The sequence below is a fragment of the Vulpes vulpes genome, chromosome 8 (genome assembly GCF_048418805.1).
Source record: "Vulpes vulpes isolate BD-2025 chromosome 8, VulVul3, whole genome shotgun sequence".
In the NCBI taxonomy this organism is placed as follows: domain Eukaryota; kingdom Metazoa; phylum Chordata; class Mammalia; order Carnivora; family Canidae; genus Vulpes; species Vulpes vulpes.
Genome location: NC_132787.1, coordinates 68,015,137 through 68,035,632, shown reverse-complemented (window position 1 = coordinate 68,035,632; position 20,496 = coordinate 68,015,137). Strand labels below are relative to the sequence as shown.

The window sequence follows — 20,496 nt, the reverse complement described above, 5'->3', positions numbered from 1 at the left end:
TACATATCCAAAACTTAATAGTTTATTTCTGGGTATTGAAATTTAGGTGACAACCTTCATTTCAATTTTTAGTTTTCCTTGTGAATTTTTTTTCGATTTTCATTTTTCTATAATAAAAAGGTAAAACTAAAATGTCCATGAGAAATACATGCAGATTGGCAGTAAAAGGAAAACTAAGGAGTTGAGTAGGCTGCAAGATGCCTAAAGCTAGCGCATAGAAGTGTTCAATACTTCTCACTGTACCAATGATAACACCAAACCTTCTTAAGAACCTACTGAGTGCTAGGTATAATAGACAGAGACTTCACATTCTGTGTATTTGAAATTTAATAGGAAAGAGAACAAGATTGAAAAAGGGATTTTTGTCCAAATTGTACCAATAGTCATAGGCATTTAATTAGCATTGCTGACCCTTTAATTCTGCAGTTATAAAACTAGAGAATTGGTGATCCCTAGGTTCCTTTTTCAGGCTAGAATTTGTGAGTGCTTCAACAGACTATTTCTCAAAATTTAATTTTAACCTATAGCTAATGGTAAAACACAGATGTGATTCAGTGGGCCTAGGAAGACACCTGATTCTATCCATCTAACATGCTCCAAGGTTGTGAGTCCCAGGCTTTCACTTTTGAGCTGCAAGACACTAATAAACATGATCTCACTAAATTTTCCCAAGACTTCTTTGAAATAGTCATCTTTCATCCTATTTCACTGATAATGGAGTGACGTGTATAGGATCAAATGGGTAGAAAGTGGCAAAGCAGGGACTCCAAGCAAAATCTTTTTTTTTTTTTTTTTAAGTATGGTCTTCAAGATCTTTAATGTCCCATTCGGTTCTAAAATGCTATAGTTAGAAATTACTGCCACATTCCTATAGAGGGAACAGGACCCAGCATAGGATTGGTAAAGACAAGCTGCTAATGGAGTTCAGAAGAATTAAAGATCACTTCACATGGGAATCTGTTAAGAACTCATAGAAGAAATGTCACACCAACCTTGAAGGATGGCTAGAATGAAGTTAGGCAGAGATTGAGAGAGGATATAGCAGTTAGGTATAATAGGACATGATCAGAACATCTGGCAGTGAAGAGGGAACGTGCAGAGGACTCTACATAACAGAACAGGCCTCTTGAACTAAGACAGGTATTTATTACAAAAGTCAAAGATTACTCTAAGGTGTTGGATCTTGGAGACTAAAAGAATATAACAAACTTCAAATTTTCAGTATGGCATTGGAAGTCGTTTACCAGCTTCCTTCCTCTTCCCAACACAGAGGTTCCACTTGTTTTTGTTGCCTTCTTCCCCACCACACACCCTCTCTGCCCCTCTACCAAGAAGTTGAGCCACTCCATAAGACTGAAGCATTCGAGTTCCCATACTTGCACTTTTGCCTTTATGATGCCCAATCCCTCCTGTCAGTGCACCTATATCTTAAGTCCAGAAAGTCCTTCATAAGCTTTACTTCCATCAGTGAAGTCTTTAAGCATGGTCTCATTTGATTCCTCAGTTCTTCTCATTTGTATGTTCTAGAAACATTTACTCTAAAGCATGGTGCAATATACAAATATTACTGGCAAAGTGCCTCAGCATCTGCTTCTCCTTCCTACCTAAAGTTCCTGGAGAAAGTGCAGACTCAATTGGGAACCACCAGCCACATGTGGTTGTGAGTACTTAAAATATGGCTGGCCCAAAGTCAGATAACTTAATCCACACCAGATTTCAAAAAACATTAAATACCTCATTATTATTTTTTAATTGGTTACATTTTGAAATGGTAATTTTTTAAAAGATTTTTATTTATTTATTTATTCATTCATGAGAGACACACAAAGAGAGAGGCAAAGACACAGGCATGGAGACACAAGCAGGCTCCATGCAGGGAGCCCGACCTGGGACTCAATCCCCGGTCTCCAGAATCACACCCTGGGCTGAAGGCAGCGCTAAACCGCTGAGCCACCCGGGCTGCTGAAATGGTAATATTTTAGCTATATTGGGCAAAATAAAAAAAATCTATAATTGAAAGGAAAAAAAAAGTTCCTGGAGGAAAGCACTGAGTCACTGCATTTCTTGGGTTTATCCCATACTCACTCACATCATGCACTGAACATGATAGGTACCTCCTCAATGCTATCTGTACTATCACCTAGTTTTAAGAGGAAGATAAAATTTGATAAGAAAAAAATTATCTCCCTCCTTAATTTGTTTTTCCTAAGTAGAACTCCTGAGAGAAGCCTCAGGGCACTCATCTTTGGTCCCACATGCATCTTCAGAGGCATTCTGGAAAGTGCCAGCTGTACACTGTATACCCACAGAAACAACACAGTTAATTCTCCCTTCTGAAATTGTGACTCCCACCCTTCTCCCCTTCATCTAAATGTTTCCTTTTAAAGAAAGCCATGGTTCACTGCTACTGAAAATTAAAGACAACAGCATAAAGATCAAGGTCCAAGCTGGTGCAGCCCATGACAGAACATTAAAATCACCACTGAAATTTCTCTTTCCTTGAATACCACCAAAGACTACTAATGGAAAGCCAATCCCCAGAACGCAAGCTCATCTCGGATGTTCTTCACTTGCACTTCTTGGTTCACAAACTATTTTGACTACGTGAAACAATTGGAGGTGAACTTCAGTTGAGATAAAATGGGAAAGACCTATCCCTTCAAAACTGTATGTGACTACCCTCCCACTCTCCCCCTCCCCATCACAGCATGAAGTACCAAGAAAATGCAGGAGTGTTTGTTATGCAAAGGTTCAGAAGAGGAGAAATTAATCACCTCTTCCTCCTCCAAGCTATACTCTAGCCTCTCCAGTTGTCTCTAGTTTGCTCTTCTACTTCTTCTTAATTCCAGCTTCTGTTTTGCAATCAGATTGCGCCCCAAAGTTTCCTTCCATTTTCTGAATCCACATTTTCAAGATTCTTATCCTTTCTTAACTTCAGTTCCCAATCACATGTTGGTGTGATGGCTTGGGGTGGATTTCCTGATCCCTGACTACTGTATTGCAGTGGTTCAGCAAGACAGGCATAAGCTCATTCCCCATACAAACATGGAAAATGTTGAGGGTATTTTCAGAGCATATAAAGTATCTCTCATCAGCATCTAACACTGAAGAAGACACCAAGAGAAATCTGGGATTAGCCCAGAAGGAGAGACTGACCAAGTATACACAACAGCCATATTGCAACCTGAATCAGATGCTCTCACAAGACAGGTAAAGGGATATAAAAGATCAAACATGAGAAAAGAGAGAAAACTTTATGTGACTTCTTTTCATTTCTACTTTTTAGTATGTTGGACCCTGAGAAGCATGAAATTAAAACTCGTGAAAAACAGCCTATCTCAACTTGCTGTGGTGACTCAAAAGTTGTCGTTTCTCAACTCAACTTTGCTGAAACACTTGATTCATGTTGTTCTTATTTAACCTAATTTGCATTGATTTAATCAGTGCTGGTATGCTTTAAATACATAATAAATTGGGATTCTGCAACTTAGATGACTTAGAATAGCTAAATTTCAATAAAGCTCATTTCAATCTGTTAATGTATACAGTTCTGCCAAGGGGTTTAAAAGCGTAGAAAAGATGCAAACTTGCCACATTAGAGGTGGGAAAGGTTTAAAGATACCATCCAGATGAAATGATTTGCAGGATAATAATGTGAAAAGCAATATATATATATATATATATATATATATATATATATATATACACACACATATATATCTTAATTACAACCTAGACACATCTTCTACATTTTGAGTAGCATACTTAGAAGAAAACTCACATATAAATGCAGTGAATTTAATTTTATTCTCTTTCCTCCTTGCCAACACTCAACTCTTTTCTGCCTCTCTGTACCAGCTCTACAAATCAAGTGACATCCAAAGTGGGACCTCTTCTTGCCCATTTGGCAGGCTTCATCACCACTTTGCCAAGCCGCCTGCATTAGGAGGATTTTCTTCCTAGCAGCCATGGGGATTGGGTGGCTTATACTCACAGTGCTTGCTGAATGGTTGGCCAATGTTTACTCCTGCCTGCCCCCGCCTCCCCCACCACCCTTTAGAGTTTATGGCTCAATCAGCCAGCCTGCTGTCAGGAATAATTGTGTTGGCAAGAGGTGAAAACACTTGATGGTGAAATTGTTTGTCTGTTAAAGTGTTCTGCAGCACCTTGCAGGTGCCAGGATGAAAACTGCAGGTGCCCAGTCCAGAGTCAGGTAGGAGTCTAGAGTGAGAAAGAGGCAACCATCCAGAATGGCAAGGGAAGAACACCGCTTTGGTGTGGGACAGAAAAAAAACAAAACAAACAAACAAAAAAACATCTGTGGGTAATGAGCTGTGAGACCCTGGGTAAAGGCCTGATGTCTCTGTGCCTCAGTTTCATCATATGCAAAATTAAGGGGCTTGATTGTCTAATGTCTCTTCTAGCCCCTAATATGACATGTGCTGTCTAGAACATCTCAGATTTGTTTTCCTTCCAATTAAATACTACATCTCGGAGATAACCAGAGGAGAGCTTGGATGAATATAAAATGTAATGATACATGCCCCTGTTCATATGACTTTTCCTGAAAAGTGCCACCAGTGTTTGGTGACTTTGATTCCACTGGCTCATGCCTTCAGCTTGGATGCTAAGGACCAACCCAGTTCCTTGTCCAAAGTCAATCCAGCTTGAGAGCTTTGGTAATCTACCGCATTCTTATCAAAGCAAGAACCACTGTAGATAACGCCCACTTACTTTCAATTCTGAGAGACGGAAATGTTGAGAATTAAAAGAGAGGAGCTAGAGATTCACATCTGATTCCTCCTATCACTTCCTTGGGCATCTCTGTCAAGAAGCAAGGCTTGCCCACACTCACTTCCAGAAGGATTTCCTTCTGCCATCTCTGAGGACCTTTTCTTTTTTCTTTCTTTCTCTTTCTTTCTTTCTTCTTTCTTTCTTTCTTTCTTTCTTTCTTTCTTTCTTTCTTTCTCTTTTTCTTTCTTTCTCTTTTTCTTTCTTTTTTTTTTTTAACAAATGACCAACAGGTTCCAATAGCCATACAGACCCTCTCCAAGCTGGTTGGGTGGAATGAGAGAGAGAGAGAGAGAGAGAGAGAGCTCATTATCAGAACCCCATCTACAGATGATTGTGAATGGAAATAATCAGGCAAAGACTTCTCTTCATACTTAGAAGACACAATTTAGCAACAGTCTCAAAGTTTAATTAGGGTTAGGTGTATGAAGGGGGTAGGCTTCATTACAGTTTAAAGTACCCCTTCTCTGCTTATTCTCTTGCATATTCTCCTAGAGCATAGTGCAGGGTGCTGTAATCACCATGTGCAGTATGTTGGGGTCAGCCCCTCCTGGGTGTCATACAGCAGAATCTTTCTTTAATCCACCTGGGACCCTTAAAGACATCTAGAGGGAATGGTCAAGCCCCGGCAGGATCTCAGGCAAGACTCCCTGTACACAGGCATACGCTTCTGCCACACTGGGTCTCATGCCACCAAATCGGGATCGCTTTCCCAACCCACTGGGTTGAGAAACCATCTCCCCATCTACCTCTAAAAAGTGCTGGCTGACTGCAGGACTCCAGTGCCTGTGAGGAAAGGGGGGGAAAAAAATCTTCGGCAAGCCCCCACAATCATTGCTTTACTCTATCTTCTCTCAAGTTGCTTTTCTAAAGCAAAGGACCAAATGTTGATTTCTCTACAGATTCCTACGTGTCTCTTACACGTAGACAGCTTTGGAGGGGGAGGGGGGACGTCCCCAAAAGGAAAGGGGTGGGGGGAAGAGAACAGAATCTTTCAGTTTCCTGCTTGGAAATATCTTGTCGTTGATGATGCTAGCCTACGTCTCCATCCCCTTTCCACCACCACCACCTCCCCCCCCCCCCCGCCCTCCTTTTTTTTTTTTTTTTTTTTTTTTTTTTTGAAATATGGACAAAAAAGCTGAAAGCGTTTTCCGTTTCATCAAAGAACATATATTACTTTAGTGGCTCGGTAAAATGTTGGTTTTCTGCCCACCCCTTTTCAATCTGCCCATGTCTGAGGTGCTCCGGGAAGACGCACAATCGTGAGCAGCTTACGACACTCAGTGAGCAGTAGGTGCCTGTGCAAGCTCGCGCCGCACACAGCCCGGCGGAGGGAAGGAGCCCGGGCGTCGCTCCCCGCTCCCCGCTCCCCGCTCCCCGCTCCCCGCTCCCCGCGCCGCCGCCCGCAGCCCGCAGCCCGCAGCCCGCACCTCCCCGCCGCCCGCAAAGCATGAGCGAGCCCGCTCCCCGCAGCCGCCCCGGGCGCGAATGGCAGGCGGTCTCCGCGGAGCAAGAGGTGGCGCCGGTCAGTGGTCCTTTCCAATGACGGACATTAACCAGACTGTCACATCCAGGGGAGTCGTGAGCCCCGACTTTGGAGGGGATTTTTTTTTTTGTTTTGTTTTTTTGTGTTTTTTTTTTTTCCCCCCGCAACGTCACAGTCCGAACTGCAGAGGGAAAGGACAGCGGCAGGAAGGCGAAGCCCGGCGCCGGCACGTAGTTGGGAAACTTGCTGGTCCTAGAAGTCGCCTCCCCGCCTCGCCAGCCGCCCTTGCAGCCCGGAGCCGAGCAGCAAAGTGAGACATTGTGCGCCTGCCAGATCCGCCGGCCGCGGACCGGGGCTGCCTCGGAAACACAGAGGGGTCTTCTCTCGCCCTGCATATAATTAGCCTGCACACAAAGGGAGCAGCTGAATGGAGGTTGTCACTCTCTGGAAAAGGGTGGGTAAGACACTTTTTAATTAAATTCTTTCCCGAAGATTTTTTTTTTTTTCCTCCCTTTTCTTTGCTGCAGCATCTAACATGGACCAAATCACCATCTCTTTGATCTTTCCGTGGCTGTGAACTTTCTATGCTGCCCAGCTTTCTGCATGCTTAGAGGTGAACGTGTGGCTCTGGGGAGGGGGGGGTCCTTCTTTATTTCAATATATTTATTTGATTTCGCCCTTTTCTCCCCCTCCCCCGCTCCCCTCCCTTGGAATAAAATATGATGTAGATTTCTGACCGAGCGCTTCCAATGGACATTCTCCAGCCTCTCTGGAAAGATTCTCGCTAATGGATTTCCTGCTGCTCGGTCTCTGTCTATACTGGCTGCTGAGGAGGCCCTCGGGGGTGGTCTTGTGTCTGCTGGGGGCCTGCTTTCAGATGCTGCCCGCCGCCCCCAGCGGGTGCCCGCAGCTGTGCCGGTGCGAGGGGCGGCTGCTGTACTGCGAGGCGCTCAACCTCACCGAGGCGCCCCACAACCTGTCCGGCCTGCTGGGCTTGTCCCTGCGCTACAACAGCCTCTCGGAGCTGCGCGCCGGCCAGTTCACGGGGTTAATGCAGCTCACGTGGCTCTATCTGGATCACAATCACATCTGCTCGGTGCAGGGGGACGCCTTTCAGAAACTGCGCCGAGTTAAGGAACTCACACTGAGTTCCAACCAGATCACCCAACTGGCCAACACCACCTTCCGACCCATGCCCAACCTGCGCAGCGTGGACCTCTCGTACAACAAGCTGCAGGCGCTGGCGCCCGACCTCTTCCACGGGCTGCGGAAGCTCACCACGCTGCACATGCGGTCCAACGCTATCCAGTTCGTGCCGGTGCGCATCTTCCAGGACTGCCGCAGCCTCAAGTTTCTTGACATCGGATACAATCAGCTCAAGAGTCTGGCGCGCAACTCTTTCGCCGGCTTGTTCAAGCTCACCGAGCTGCACCTGGAGCACAACGACTTGGTCAAGGTGAACTTCGCCCACTTCCCGCGCCTCATCTCCCTGCACTCCCTCTGCCTGAAGAGGAACAAGGTGGCCATCGTGGTTAGCTCGCTGGACTGGGTTTGGAACCTGGAGAAAATGGACCTGTCGGGCAACGAGATCGAGTACATGGAGCCCCATGTGTTCGAGACCGTGCCGCACCTGCAGTCCCTGCAGCTGGACTCCAACCGCCTCACCTACATCGAGCCCCGGATCCTCAACTCCTGGAAATCGCTGACGAGCATCACCCTGGCCGGGAACCTATGGGACTGTGGGCGCAACGTGTGCGCCCTGGCCTCCTGGCTCAGCAGCTTCCAGGGGCGCTACGATGGCAACTTGCAGTGCGCCAGCCCGGAGTACGCGCAGGGCGAGGACGTCCTAGACGCCGTCTACGCCTTCCACCTGTGCGAGGATGGGGCCGAGCCCACCAGCGGCCACCTGCTCTCAGCAGTCACCAACCACAGTGACCTGGGGCTCCCGGCCAGCCTGGCCACCACGCTCGCTGACGGCAGGGAGGGGCAGCTCGACGGCACGCACGAGCCGGCCACTGTTGCTCTCCCCGGTGGCGAGCACGCCGAGAACGCCGTGCAGATCCACAAGGTGGTCACAGGCACCATGGCCCTCATCTTCTCGTTCCTCATCGTGGTCCTGGTGCTCTATGTCTCCTGGAAGTGTTTCCCAGCCAGCCTCAGGCAGCTCAGACAGTGCTTTGTCACGCAGCGCAGGAAGCAAAAGCAGAAACAGACCATGCATCAGATGGCTGCCATGTCTGCCCAGGAATACTACGTTGATTACAAACCGAACCACATTGAGGGAGCCCTGGTGATCATCAACGAGTATGGATCCTGTACCTGCCACCAGCAGCCCGCAAGGGAATGCGAGGTGTGATTGTCCCAACGGCTCTCAACCCGCGCGCTACCAAATACGCCTGGGCAGCTGGGGCGGCCGGCCAGCGCCAGGCTGGGGTCTCCTTGTCTGTGCTCTGATATGCTCCTTGACTGAAACTGTAAGGGGTTATCTCCCAGAGACTTGACATTTTAGCTTTATTGTGTCTTAAAAACAAAAACGAAATAAAACACAACAAAAACCCCGCCCCACAACCTTCAGGACAGTCTATCTTAAATTTCATATGAGAACTCCTTCCTTCCTTTGAAGATCTGTCCATATTCAGGAATCTGAGAGTGTAAAAAGGTACCAATCATTGATTTTTTTTTTTTTTTGTAAACTAAAATGTTTAAAATAAAATAGCATTTACAGTTTTTACAGACTGGTGTAACCTAAATGAATTGTTACCTGTGTTAAAAGAGAAGCAACAGTTAAAATGTCCTTCCCTGTGTGCGTGTGTATTGAGGGGTGGCGGTGGGGGGAGCGGCAGGGAGGGTGCAGTGGCCAGGGAAAATCCAGAAATTCAGGAGCAGGAGCAGAGTAGTCAGGCTCAATTTGAAATATTAAGAAGGACAAATAAAGCTCATCAGGTTGATTTATCCCCCACATGACTAAAGATGGGGGTGGGCATGACCTTTCATATTATTTTCGGGGTGGGGGGAGTGGAGTACAATCACTTTAACGCAAGTGAAAGGGGGACTGAGGACTGAGCATCGCTGCCTAGCCTTTAAGGCAGAGATCATTACAAATAGCTTTTGAAAGGCAGTGTCAGACAATTTGTCCTATGAACAAGAAACATTTTTGTACTTAATACAACCATCTTTCAAATCAATTCAAAATCTCACTCCCAAATGCCAATGGCTCATAATTCTCCTATGCCTTTGATTCACCAGAGTTGGTAGCATTTGTGCCCTTTTCCGTACTCTCCCAAGTGAGAGACCCTCAGCTCCTGTTCACCAAGATCTGTCTGAGGCAAAGAAGGGGAATACGGCAGACTCCAAATGTTGGCAGATGAAAGCTGTGCTTTCTGGAGCACATTGCAAAGACTGCAGCATGGTTAGGCTCTCAGCAGTGATAGCACACTCCTAGTTACTATGGGGAACAGTGAGAAAAATCCTGCTTCAGGTTGAATGCCTACTGGGTGATGACTCACAGCAGGAGACTTTAGGGGCAGACTTGGTACGGAAGCGATGGGTGGGATAGGGGAAGATCATCATTTGATCTTGTGTTCAAGTATTACTGAGATGGGAGTGATTTGTTAGCCTGGAACAGAAGAGCTGCCTCTTTTCAGACTGCCTTTTTGCATAAGGCCTGCTTTCCCTGTGTTGTTTTACCTTTTTCTGTGTTGGGGTCAATGATTCCTTCTTCCAACCCTTCACAGGTTTCCAGGTCTATCATTGAGATTTAGGTTGTTTACTGAACTAAATTCAAGAGTAGTAGCAGTTGATGGGTGCGGGGAAGGGAAAGAGGGAGGAGTACTGTGTGTTGGATGGGAGGGGTCTTTCACTTGCTAACACTTTAAGCAAATGTATGATGGAAATAAATGAAGATGGAGAGCAGATGGTGAATACTGAACGAATACCCATGCCCAGAGTCTTTTCCAAACTCAGGTGCTCACCTCTCTGCAAGATCCTACAGCCTGGCATCTTTCATTTTTTCTTTTTCTCTTCTCTTCTTTTCTTTTCTTTTCTTTTTTTTTTTTTAAGAAGGATATCCAAATAGTAAGGAGAGGGAAGGGGAAAACACGCTCAACCACCATCACCCAAATGCAAATGCTTCTAGCCACCTACCTGAAGAGGCAAAATCAGCTGTCTGAAATGCAGAAAGTCATCACCAGGAGGTTTACTTAAGCTGAGGATTGGGGGTAGATTTCTCTACTACCTACGGAGAAGTCCATTTACCTAATAATACTGCACATAAGGGGCCCTTTCAAGAGAAATACTCTGCAAATGTCTCTAAGGTCTTAAACCTTGGGAGTAGAGTTTAACATCTCTCTCTCTCTGTCTGTCTCTGTCTCTCTCTCACACACACACAAACACACACACACACACACCCTAGCTCATTCTTTCTGACCAGAAAATTTCATCTTCTTTGTTTCTAATTAAAATATGACATTATGACATGCACCATGCTCCTATCACCTATTTAGGTGAAAAGAAAGGTGCTTTATTTGATAACTTTGAGGAGAAGGTTTTGGATTCAGCCTATGCATGACAATTTGGAGCTGCCGTTGTAAATAGCATATCCCTCGAGGTAGGGGTAGTAGGAAAAAGGTTCGCTTAGGGATGTTCAATCTGTAATTAAACTCCAATAAAGAGACCTCTTCTAGAAGACAATATACCCTTTTTGGGAAAAAAAATAATCCCAAATTGTGGCAATTGAAGGAAAGTTCCTTGGATTCCATTGATTTAATCTCATAGGAAGGCTACTGGAATCCAGTGCCAAAAGCTACTTCTGGCTTGGTGCATTAAGGACTGTGTTGGTGTGCTTATAGGGAAAGCTTCCAGAAGCAAATCCTTTCTGGCAGACATCAGAATCACAGCTCCCCCTTGCCCCCGAGAAATAGAGATACTGGAGACTGTAGAGTTTTATCTTTTATACCAAAGACGTTTTTTTTTTCTTCCATTCTTTCACATTTTTCAATGTGATCATGAGAAAAAGAGAAAGAATAATTGTGCTTTATTTTATGCTGCTGGCAACCCCCCTCCCGTGACTAAATATCACATATGCAGAACTCAAGTCCATGTAAACCTGATGAAAGATCATTGTAAAGAGAAATCTGCAATCTGGTAATTGGAGAGCAAATGTTGGCCATAGAAAACTGTATTCTTACTTGATATGTCTGTACATCTTTGCATTGTGTGTCTTTGTAGCAAATCTGTTTTCTACACAAACAGGAATGCAACTCACCCATTTTATGTTCATGCACCTCTTGCTTTGGAGAAAGTGGGGGAGGAGAGAGGCAAGAATAAGGGATATCAGTAGTTTTAACTAAGGTTGCGTGACACTTGAAATCTTTTCTTTCACAAATGAATTAATCTTTAAGCTTCAAGAAACTTACTCTGACCACTCTAAGCAAACTACTGAGCATTTAAAAGAATCTAATTTTTAAAGGTGTAGCACCTTTGTTATGTGTTCTTCCCACAGAGGGTGCAAATATCGCTATCCTGTGTTCTCTGAAAAGAATTTAAGGCCACGATTCACGTCTCTTCCTGGGCACTGTGATGGATTAACCCCCTATTTGCAGTTCCTTCCCAGATGATTAAAGTTCAGCCATGGTATAGAGGTTTTTCGAATATTTATATAGAGAAAAAGTCCTTTTCTGATGACAAATGACACTCTCACACCAGTCTTAGCCCTGGTAGTTTTTTAGGTTGTGCCAGAAGGAGCAGGTTAAAGAATACCCATCCTTGGCCTTCACTTAGAGAAAAAGCAGCCCCTGCTCCTCAGACTTCAGCCATGATGGTTGAGAACGCCTGTCCCAAGCACAGCCTCACTCCCAAGACTGCAGGTTGCCATCACAAAGATTATTCCAGTAAAAGGAAACCTTTTTTAAAATCAATTTTTTAATATTCTCCCAAGCTCCTCAAAGTATCAAACTGCCTTACTTGCAGGAAGGCAGACATTTGGTATGACCTGGCATCAACAACACATTTTTGAGTATATGTAAGTAATTAGGGGGGCAAATGCCATTTGTGATTCCTCTCCAGTTTCATAAGCAACTGCACACAGATCACTGGAGGGCTCAGGGGCTGCCTGTGTTTTTGGGTTACGTTAATAGACTTGTCATCAAGTTTGTTACCTATTCTATCTGGCAGAGTCACATGGAAGGGGACCTCGGTGGGTCACACATTCTGGTAGAATAAAAGGCATTGGATATTTCTCTCACAGAGAGCATTATTAAAATACCAGAATTTGTATATTTTTTTGGAGAATGGGTGTTACAATGTTTCAGGGTAGTCAAAATATGCATCAATTATCTTCTCTAGATAGGTGGTTATGTTGGTTGATTTGGGTTTTGTCATTGATGACAAATAACAAGGAGTTAGCTGGAATATGACTATTAAAAAGGCACCTGGAATATATTTTCAGAGAGGTTTAGGGACACACACACATTTTACATACATAACACAGATAAAACCATACACACATAGGCATATATTTCCATATTCATATAACCTATATAGCCACATACACAATTACATAAGCAGTTTCCAGCATTAATTACCCTCCTGATTTCTTCTTCCATCATCAGACTGTTAGTCAATAAAGGACCTGTTACAATCAATCACAATTAAAGTATAAAGGTGGCTGATGGTATTTTCAGGCATTAGTTCATGAGTTGGTAGATACTTTTCAGGCTGGGGGTACTCTTTTGAGCTCCTTGTGCTGTAGGAGAGTGTAAGCCTGCTACCTACTGGTAAGAGCCAGCATGTGGCAATGCACTCTTTTGAGAGTACCCTCCTAACTAATGAGTTCCATCTCAAGGTTAGGAAACATACTTCTCTATAAAAAAATATTCTACTCTGATTTTTTCCCAGGAATCTAAGTGGTAAAATTCCTAACTGGTGACCTGGCACCATCTTCTGGCCTTCCTCAGTAGACCCAGTTTCTGAAAGTCTGGTTTTTTGCTCATAAAACTAGAGCCTGGCTACTACATCCTTAAGGTTTAGTCAGAGATGTAAATGAGATGGAGGGAATACAATTTATTGAGTATGGGAGCCCTTACCTAGATTTTGATATGTGAGAGATACTAAGAACCTTATTTCTACATGAGGAACCTGAGGTGTAGAGGCGTTCAGTGCTTTGTGTAGTCACCCAGCTAGTAATGGGGAGCACTGGCATTCAGGTCTGGTGGCCTTTTCACTATACCCTATCTCTCGTTTCCTTGAAGGGTTGCTCCCTCCATCCCTCCACCCAGCAGAGCATAGGACTAGCCTGGGCACAGGGCACATGCTTACATGTTCTTGTTGGATGACATAGGCATAATGTTTGAGTCTAAGAATTTTCATGATAACTTTGCTTGTTCTGGCTTCTGTTAAGTGGGTAACACAGGACTCTGTTAACAGAGGATACTGCTCACAGGCTTCCAGAAACAGAACTGTCCAGTTAATCATGCAGTCCAACCTCTATCCAGAGGATTTTAGATGCAGAGAGAATAAGGTATAGACATCTATCCATATATTTTTGTTGAGGATTTGTTCACATTTCCTTTTTGGTCATTAGAAGAACTATGTCTCTATGATTGTCAACCAGGGGCAAATCTGCCACCTGCTCAGGAACTGCTAATGTCTGGAAACATTTCTTATTTTCATGCATGGTGGTGGGGCCTCCTGGTGTCTAGTGGGTAGAGGTCATGGATCCTGATAAACATCCTACAATGCATAAGAAAGACCCCTCACAAATGATAATTTGTTCCAAACTTTGCCAAGAATGCTAAGGTTAAGAATTTCTGCCATGGTATAAAGTAATGAGGTTGTCTAAACCAACATATTGTGCTCCAGCTTTGCTTGGAGTAGCCTTTCTGAGGAGTTAAGTTTTGGTTCACCCAGATCTATTCTCTTTTAATCTTTCTCTCTCTTGCCAGAAAACTGAAAGTCTAAATTAAAAACCCTCAGGTTGGTTGCTAATCAGCAAGAGGACCTGTAGTTAGCACATGCTTCTCAGGGAACATATGGCAAAACTTAAATTAACTGGGACGAAACTTGTCAGAACCCTCAATTGACCCACTTTTTCTTAGCAATACCTCATTTAGGAAAGAGGGAAAAAAAATCAAGTTAACAGTGGATATTTACTTAACAAGAAGTAAAATGAGAAACATGATATTCCTTCCAGAAGGTGTTCTGAAGTCTGAACAAATTCATCTGACCTCCTTGTACTTTCTCCTTCTCTAACCAAGCCTGGAATGTTTCTGAAGTGGGAATGTGTTTCCCTGTAAAAACAAAACAAAATAAAACAAAAACAATGTGCTCTGTCTGGTGAATAGAGTGGGCATATTATTAATCGGGGAAATGATTGCAGACCTTGGAAACAGGATTGTCTAGAGATGCAGGCATTGCAAACTGAAATGCATTTGTCGAGGGGGATGGGCAGGTAAGCAACACAGGTGAATGAAGTTTATAGACATATGACATTATGAGGGAATTGGAGAGTTCACTTAAAAACAAGGCAATTCAGCAATTCACATTTGACTGGCTCTGGTTAATCACAACACTTCTGTAGGCCAGGTCAAGCAACTGCTCTGGAAGTTCAGAGTCCAGAACTCAGGAGACATGCCCTTTAAACCTGGTGCTGTTACTCACATGCCTTGGATTCATCCGGTAATCATCTTACTATGCTAAGCCTCTGTCTCTTTGCCTTGAGGTGGATTCATCCAAGTATTCACTAAGAACCCTTCCAGTTCTGGGCCTCTATGCTACCACATTTCCTAACAATAAAACATGAAACAAATGTGGTTTTCAAGCTAGTGTTACTTAGCCAGAAAATTAAAATTCCCCCAAACTCTCATTCCTGAGATATTGATTCATCAGGCTTACCTACATATGAATGAGAAAAGGTAGATACAAAGTCACAGAGACAAGGCCTTCAGGGAAGAGATAGGGATGCTGGAAAACAGATGAGAAAGCACAAGCATGTGTAGGTGGGCAAATAGGGTTTTCAGAATGTGCAGTAAGAGATAAAAGGAAATCCTAGCAAGGACTCACTCACACTCACCCACACGTGAGACCACAGGCATAGGGATGTGCTCTAAAGCAGGCACAATTAAAAAAAAAAGCTGAAGAATGCCACTGGGTAGGGGTGGGATGGGGTGGGGTAAGAGAGGACTACAGAAAAATATTTGTACAGGACTCCTAAAATAACTTACTATATTGTACACAGTTACAGTGAATGTTGGAGCTCAGAGCCCTTTTGCAACATAAGAAGAGGTGGAAGGGGAAAAAAAAGAGGGAGGGATGGGATGAAAGTAAAAGACAAGGTGAACAGAGATGGGGAGAGGTGAGAGGGATAAAGGGAGAGCAAGAGGGAATTACATTCCTCAAATAAGCATCCTAAGTAGCTGTAATGCACAACTCAACTCCTTAGTCTTTTTAGCCATTTCTTTCTTTATGCTGGTCTACCATGTTGACTATTCTCTTCTTCCTAATGTAATGTTGGGAAGGCATTTATCCCTTACTTTATGAGAAAAAAATAAGTCATTATCTAGCTGCATCTTCCTTTCTCTTGCTGAGCCAGGTGAAAGCTGCACACTGGAACCACCAGGGAGCTTCAGTGAACATGGATGCCTTGGGTCCCCCCCACCAAGAGATTCTGACATAACTGATCAGGAGTGTGGCTTTGGTGAAATGTTTCAAAGCTTCCCAGGTGATTCTAAAGGTCAGCCAAGGTTGACAAGCACCGAGCTAGAGGGTTACAAGAGTTACAAAAGGTGCAGCTCAGCCATCCACCCCACCCACACGTCTGACTGCAGCTCTTTACACATGGCGGTTGGTGGCTGGGCTGGACAGGGTCAGTGCTAAGCGAGCTGACTCCACCTGGTGGGGGTGATATTAGGAGAAAGATGTGCAAGCATAGACGGGTTTGTAATTTGTCTCTGAGCACTCCATAATTTACAAAGTGCTGTTTACAACTAATTATTTTATTTGCTTTAATACCCCCAGCAATCACACAAGGCAGACACAAACTTGTCCCATTTTTTTTAAGACAAGAAGACTCCAATTGGAAGAGGTTAAGTAGATTGCACAATGTCAAGGCTACTGTCAGACCTGGCACCCAGAATTGCCTCTTCTAAATTCTGTGTCCTTCCCCTTTCCAATGCTTCCCTTGCCTTCTCTGCTCCAGGTATCAAAGTCAGTAAGTCTTCCAGGAAGAGTCCCAGAGAACACATTGCACACATGCTTCTGCACCCTCTCCTTCTCCTACTGGAGTCTGGCAATGACAAGGCTTGGTATCACAGCTGCACCAGTGCCCCTTTGGTGCCCCCACCCCTGCCCCATGCCTGACCTTTTTTTTTTTGCCCCAGGAGCCTCTATGATGCGTCAGAGATATCCAAATAGATGCCAATTCTTTCCAAATAACCCAGCACCAGAAATTCCCTTTCCACTTGACCACTGCCATCTATTCCTTTGCTACCAACTCTTTCACCAAGAATGAAAACTAAGTCCCAGTAGAAAACTGATGGATGGAAGGATGAAAACTCCATGTGTGTATGTGTGCGTGCACGCACGTGTGCACACTTTGGAAAAGGATCTTTGGGGGAAGTAACAAAGAAATTGCTCCCATGCTAGAACTTCCAGTACTGAAGCAGCTGGGTAATGTATATTTGGACATGCCAGCCTCTCTTGTTCCCCTCAAATGAAACAACACAGACCATCGCTCATGTATAAAACCAGATCTGCCGATAGTTTAAGGGCTTAAAATAAAGCCAGGATAAAGATTGAATCTTGCAGCATACTTTATCTCCTTAAACCAGTGATTTCTTTAAAAATCATGTATTACTGGGTGTTCACCATCAGTGTGTTTATCTTCAATGAAGAATTCTTGGTATTGCAAACTACATGTGGCAGGGACCTCTATTTCAGAGATATTATAGGCAGTCCAGGAGAAAAGTGAGAAGGCTCAGTCAGTGGCAAGTGAGAGCTGCATTATTAGTCTGCCACAGAAGGTCCAAAGAAGTCAAGTTATATACAATTAATTGAACAATGCAACAATGTGTCCTCAAATGGCCAAGGCAATCCTGCCACTTGTCCCTCAGCTGCAGAACAACCATGCACTGTATGATTTTTGTCTCTTTGTCTCTTCTCTCTACTGACTGTGATCACTATTTGTGATAAAATCCATAGTTCCCTGCAACTGAGTCTGTGTGTGTGTGTGTGTGTGTTGCATGTGTTTTATTCTAAAAATAATGGTCCTTCTTGGAATTCAGCCTCACTCCTTTGCTTGCCATCCAGGTCATTTTTATCTGAGTTTCTCATATTGATCCTATTTCAAAAATCATAAAGGTACAAGAAGAAAAGCATAAACATGCTCTAGGGAAAAAAGAGTCTTCAGAAACCACACTGTAACTGAAATGCAACTAAAGGTAACATATCACTCAGATTTTTAAATTCTAACTATATTGGTCAATTCATTCAATCAAAGTAGCACAAAGTTCCTTGTGTAGAGATTAAGTAAATATGTGTTAAGTAAACAACAGAACAATTTAACTTAAAGAAGAGGCCTTAGCAACAGGACTGTGCTAAGAATTTAGACCCACCAGACTCACCATGAATGTGTGCAGAAGAGACCTCCACTTCATCCTGTTCCAGGTATGAAAGGCGACCACCACCACCACCGCACCACCCCACAGGAAGTGTTTATTAAATATCATCCTTATTAGGTGCCTGGCAACTTGCTAAATCCTTAACATCTTCTCAGCTAAACCTAGTAGTAAACCTTCACCCCTCCTTGTCCAGAGAAGTACTACTATCCTCATTTTATAGATAGGTAAACTGAGTTTTAGAGAGGTTAATGACTTGCCCAAGGTCACTGACCAGAGCATGGAGTGTCAAGCACTTGACTCTGGACACAAAATGCTTAGGTTCAAATTCTGGCTTAGTGAGTTTGGCAAATTACTTAACCTTTCTGATCTTCAGTTCCTTTGTCTAGAAAACGGAGATAGGATTGTTATGGGTATTAAGAAAGTTAATATTGAGAATTGAAAGATTTATTCTTTGAAAAGTGCTCAGAACAGTGCTTGGTACATGGTAGGTGCTAGATAAGCACTGTTTTGTTTTTTTTTTTTTTTTTTTGCTTTATGTTATACTATGTATTTTTAATAAAAGATAAATAAGACAATGTCACATGGCCAGGGTGGACTAATACACCTCAAAGCCATGCAACCCCCTTTTTCTTCTGTAACAAAATGCTATACAAAAAAAAAAAAAAATGAATTTTGGATTTGAAAAGATAAGGAGTCAGAAAATGGAGTCCAGAGGCACATGTGCCTTCCTTTATAACTTTGCAACTGGCTCAGGCCTTGGTCTCTGCACTCATGTTTGACTTTGTTCTGGTTGTGAATTGGCTTATCCCTACCACCAAGGTCAGGTAGCCCTGGTGAACATACCTACCTCTGCAATATGTGTGTGCATGTGCATACACATCTGTGTACCCATGCAGGTGTGACAACATCTTCCAGTTTCCACAAGGAGGCTGATGGCCAGTGTTGTTCCTATAAGTCTTTGATGGGACAGTACAATTCATTTCTACATCAGAGCTATTTGCTCTCTGCACTCAATTCCTGAAGGTGGAAAGCTACTACACAGCTTGCAGCTGCTATCCAGCTCCCAAACTCTTATTTAATACCAGCAATATTAAATCATACTGGCCCCCAGGATACTACGCATACATCTTCAGCTATAACAGATTTGCTGGTGTTTATTTAAAGATGTTTTTTTTCTCTATGTACTAATAACAGCTACAGTTTGATGTTGCTCAAGCAAAAGTAACAAAAGGAGACATATCTGAAGTGGACCTTCTCTTCTGGGACAGGAGCTCATGTGTCAAGAGGCCTAATGCAAGTTCAGTTTTGATAGTAATTTGCTGCTGGCCCTGGGGCAAGTCTGTGCTACCCGTTCAGGCCTTTCTTTTCTCAATGGTAGTAATGATTTTTTAGCTTTCCTTTTAGTTGTCTCATTTAGTAGGCAAGGGCATGGAGTTAAGGATGGGGGATGGGAAGTAGGAGTAATTGCTGATACATTCTCCTTTACTGTTGCTTATCAGCAGGTAAAATGGTGAAATCATCAAACTTCCCCCAAGGAAGGTTCCACCCTACTTATAGACCTACCCAACACCACTGAGACATGAGGTTTGGTCAGAATTGATACACTATTTTGTTTGTTCCTCGGGAATTTATACTGAGAGGTGACTCTGTTCTAAGCCCCCCGCCTATCCTTGTGTTTAATTCACAGAAAGGTGAATTAAGAATGCCCTGCCCCTACTTTGGCAGGCATATTGGGGATACCCTAGCCAAAGGGAAACCCCAACACATGAACCTATATCCCAGGGAAAGTGATAACTATTGGGAAATTGAGGACCACCTTCTGTTAGCTAATTTGTTTTTTTTTCTTTCTTCCCCCATCTCCCTCTCTCCTTCCCAGTTTCCCTCCCTCCCTTGACTTCCTTCTTCCTTCCTTCCTCCTCATTCACTTCTTTCTCTTCCCTCTGATTCTTTCTTTTTTTTTAAACTGCATTTACAGTTATGAATTACACTATGCATTACCAATGGGGGCAATATTGAACCAAGGGGTAAAGATCAGTACTTGAGAGGATTAAAAAAATATCTTACCTGTATGTATAAAGCACAGGTGTATATACCACACAGAATAAATAAATAGATATATGATACATTTGTGGTGTTAAAATTTCAGAGGGGGTAACTGGGAAAAATGTGTAAAAAATCTCTTTAGTGAGAGATCATGAAAAAAAAGTTTGAGAAACATTGAGATAGACAATTAATTAACATGGGGTAAGAGACAACAGTAGAAGGTCAAAGCATTATGGCAAGTCACCATTTGAAGGCTTTGAGAAGGTCAAAAGAGATCTGGGTTCTTTGATAGTAAAAACTAGAATTCAGAGATTATTTGAACAGCCAGTGTTTAATTTGGGGAACTTGGTCTTATCAGACCCTCCTGTATTCAACACCTCCCAGAGTTGTCTTTATTTGGAGGCTTTATGATATATTAGGGGGGAAATGGGAATGGAATTAATAGACAGAAACTTGGTCCTGGCTCTGCCATTTACTGACTTAGATAAATCACCACCTTTCTGAACTTCAATTCCCTGGTCTATAAAATTCAGAAAATAATCCATGCTCAGCCTGTTTCACAAG

At 43.4% G+C, this 20,496-nt stretch overlaps 2 protein-coding genes across 8 annotated transcripts in view; one reads left to right on the top strand and one right to left on the bottom strand.

Annotated features, from left to right (window-relative positions):
- Positions 1-20,496, bottom strand: part of CTNNA2 (catenin alpha 2) — a 1,081,323-nt gene that overhangs the window by 347,401 nt on the left and 713,426 nt on the right. The window lies entirely within an intron of this gene.
- On the top strand, positions 5,950-9,010 carry LRRTM1 (leucine rich repeat transmembrane neuronal 1). Of its 2 annotated transcripts, none has more exons than XM_025994444.2 (2): positions 5,950-6,731; positions 7,006-9,010. In XM_025994444.2, the coding sequence occupies exon 2, from the start codon at positions 7,065-7,067 to the stop codon at positions 8,631-8,633; it is 1,569 nt and encodes a 522-aa protein (XP_025850229.1). In that variant the 5' UTR covers positions 5,950-6,731; positions 7,006-7,064; the 3' UTR covers positions 8,634-9,010. The 2 variants fall into 2 exon arrangements, with proteins under 2 accessions (XP_025850229.1, XP_025850230.1); XM_025994445.2 differs by having other exon boundaries at positions 6,067-6,735.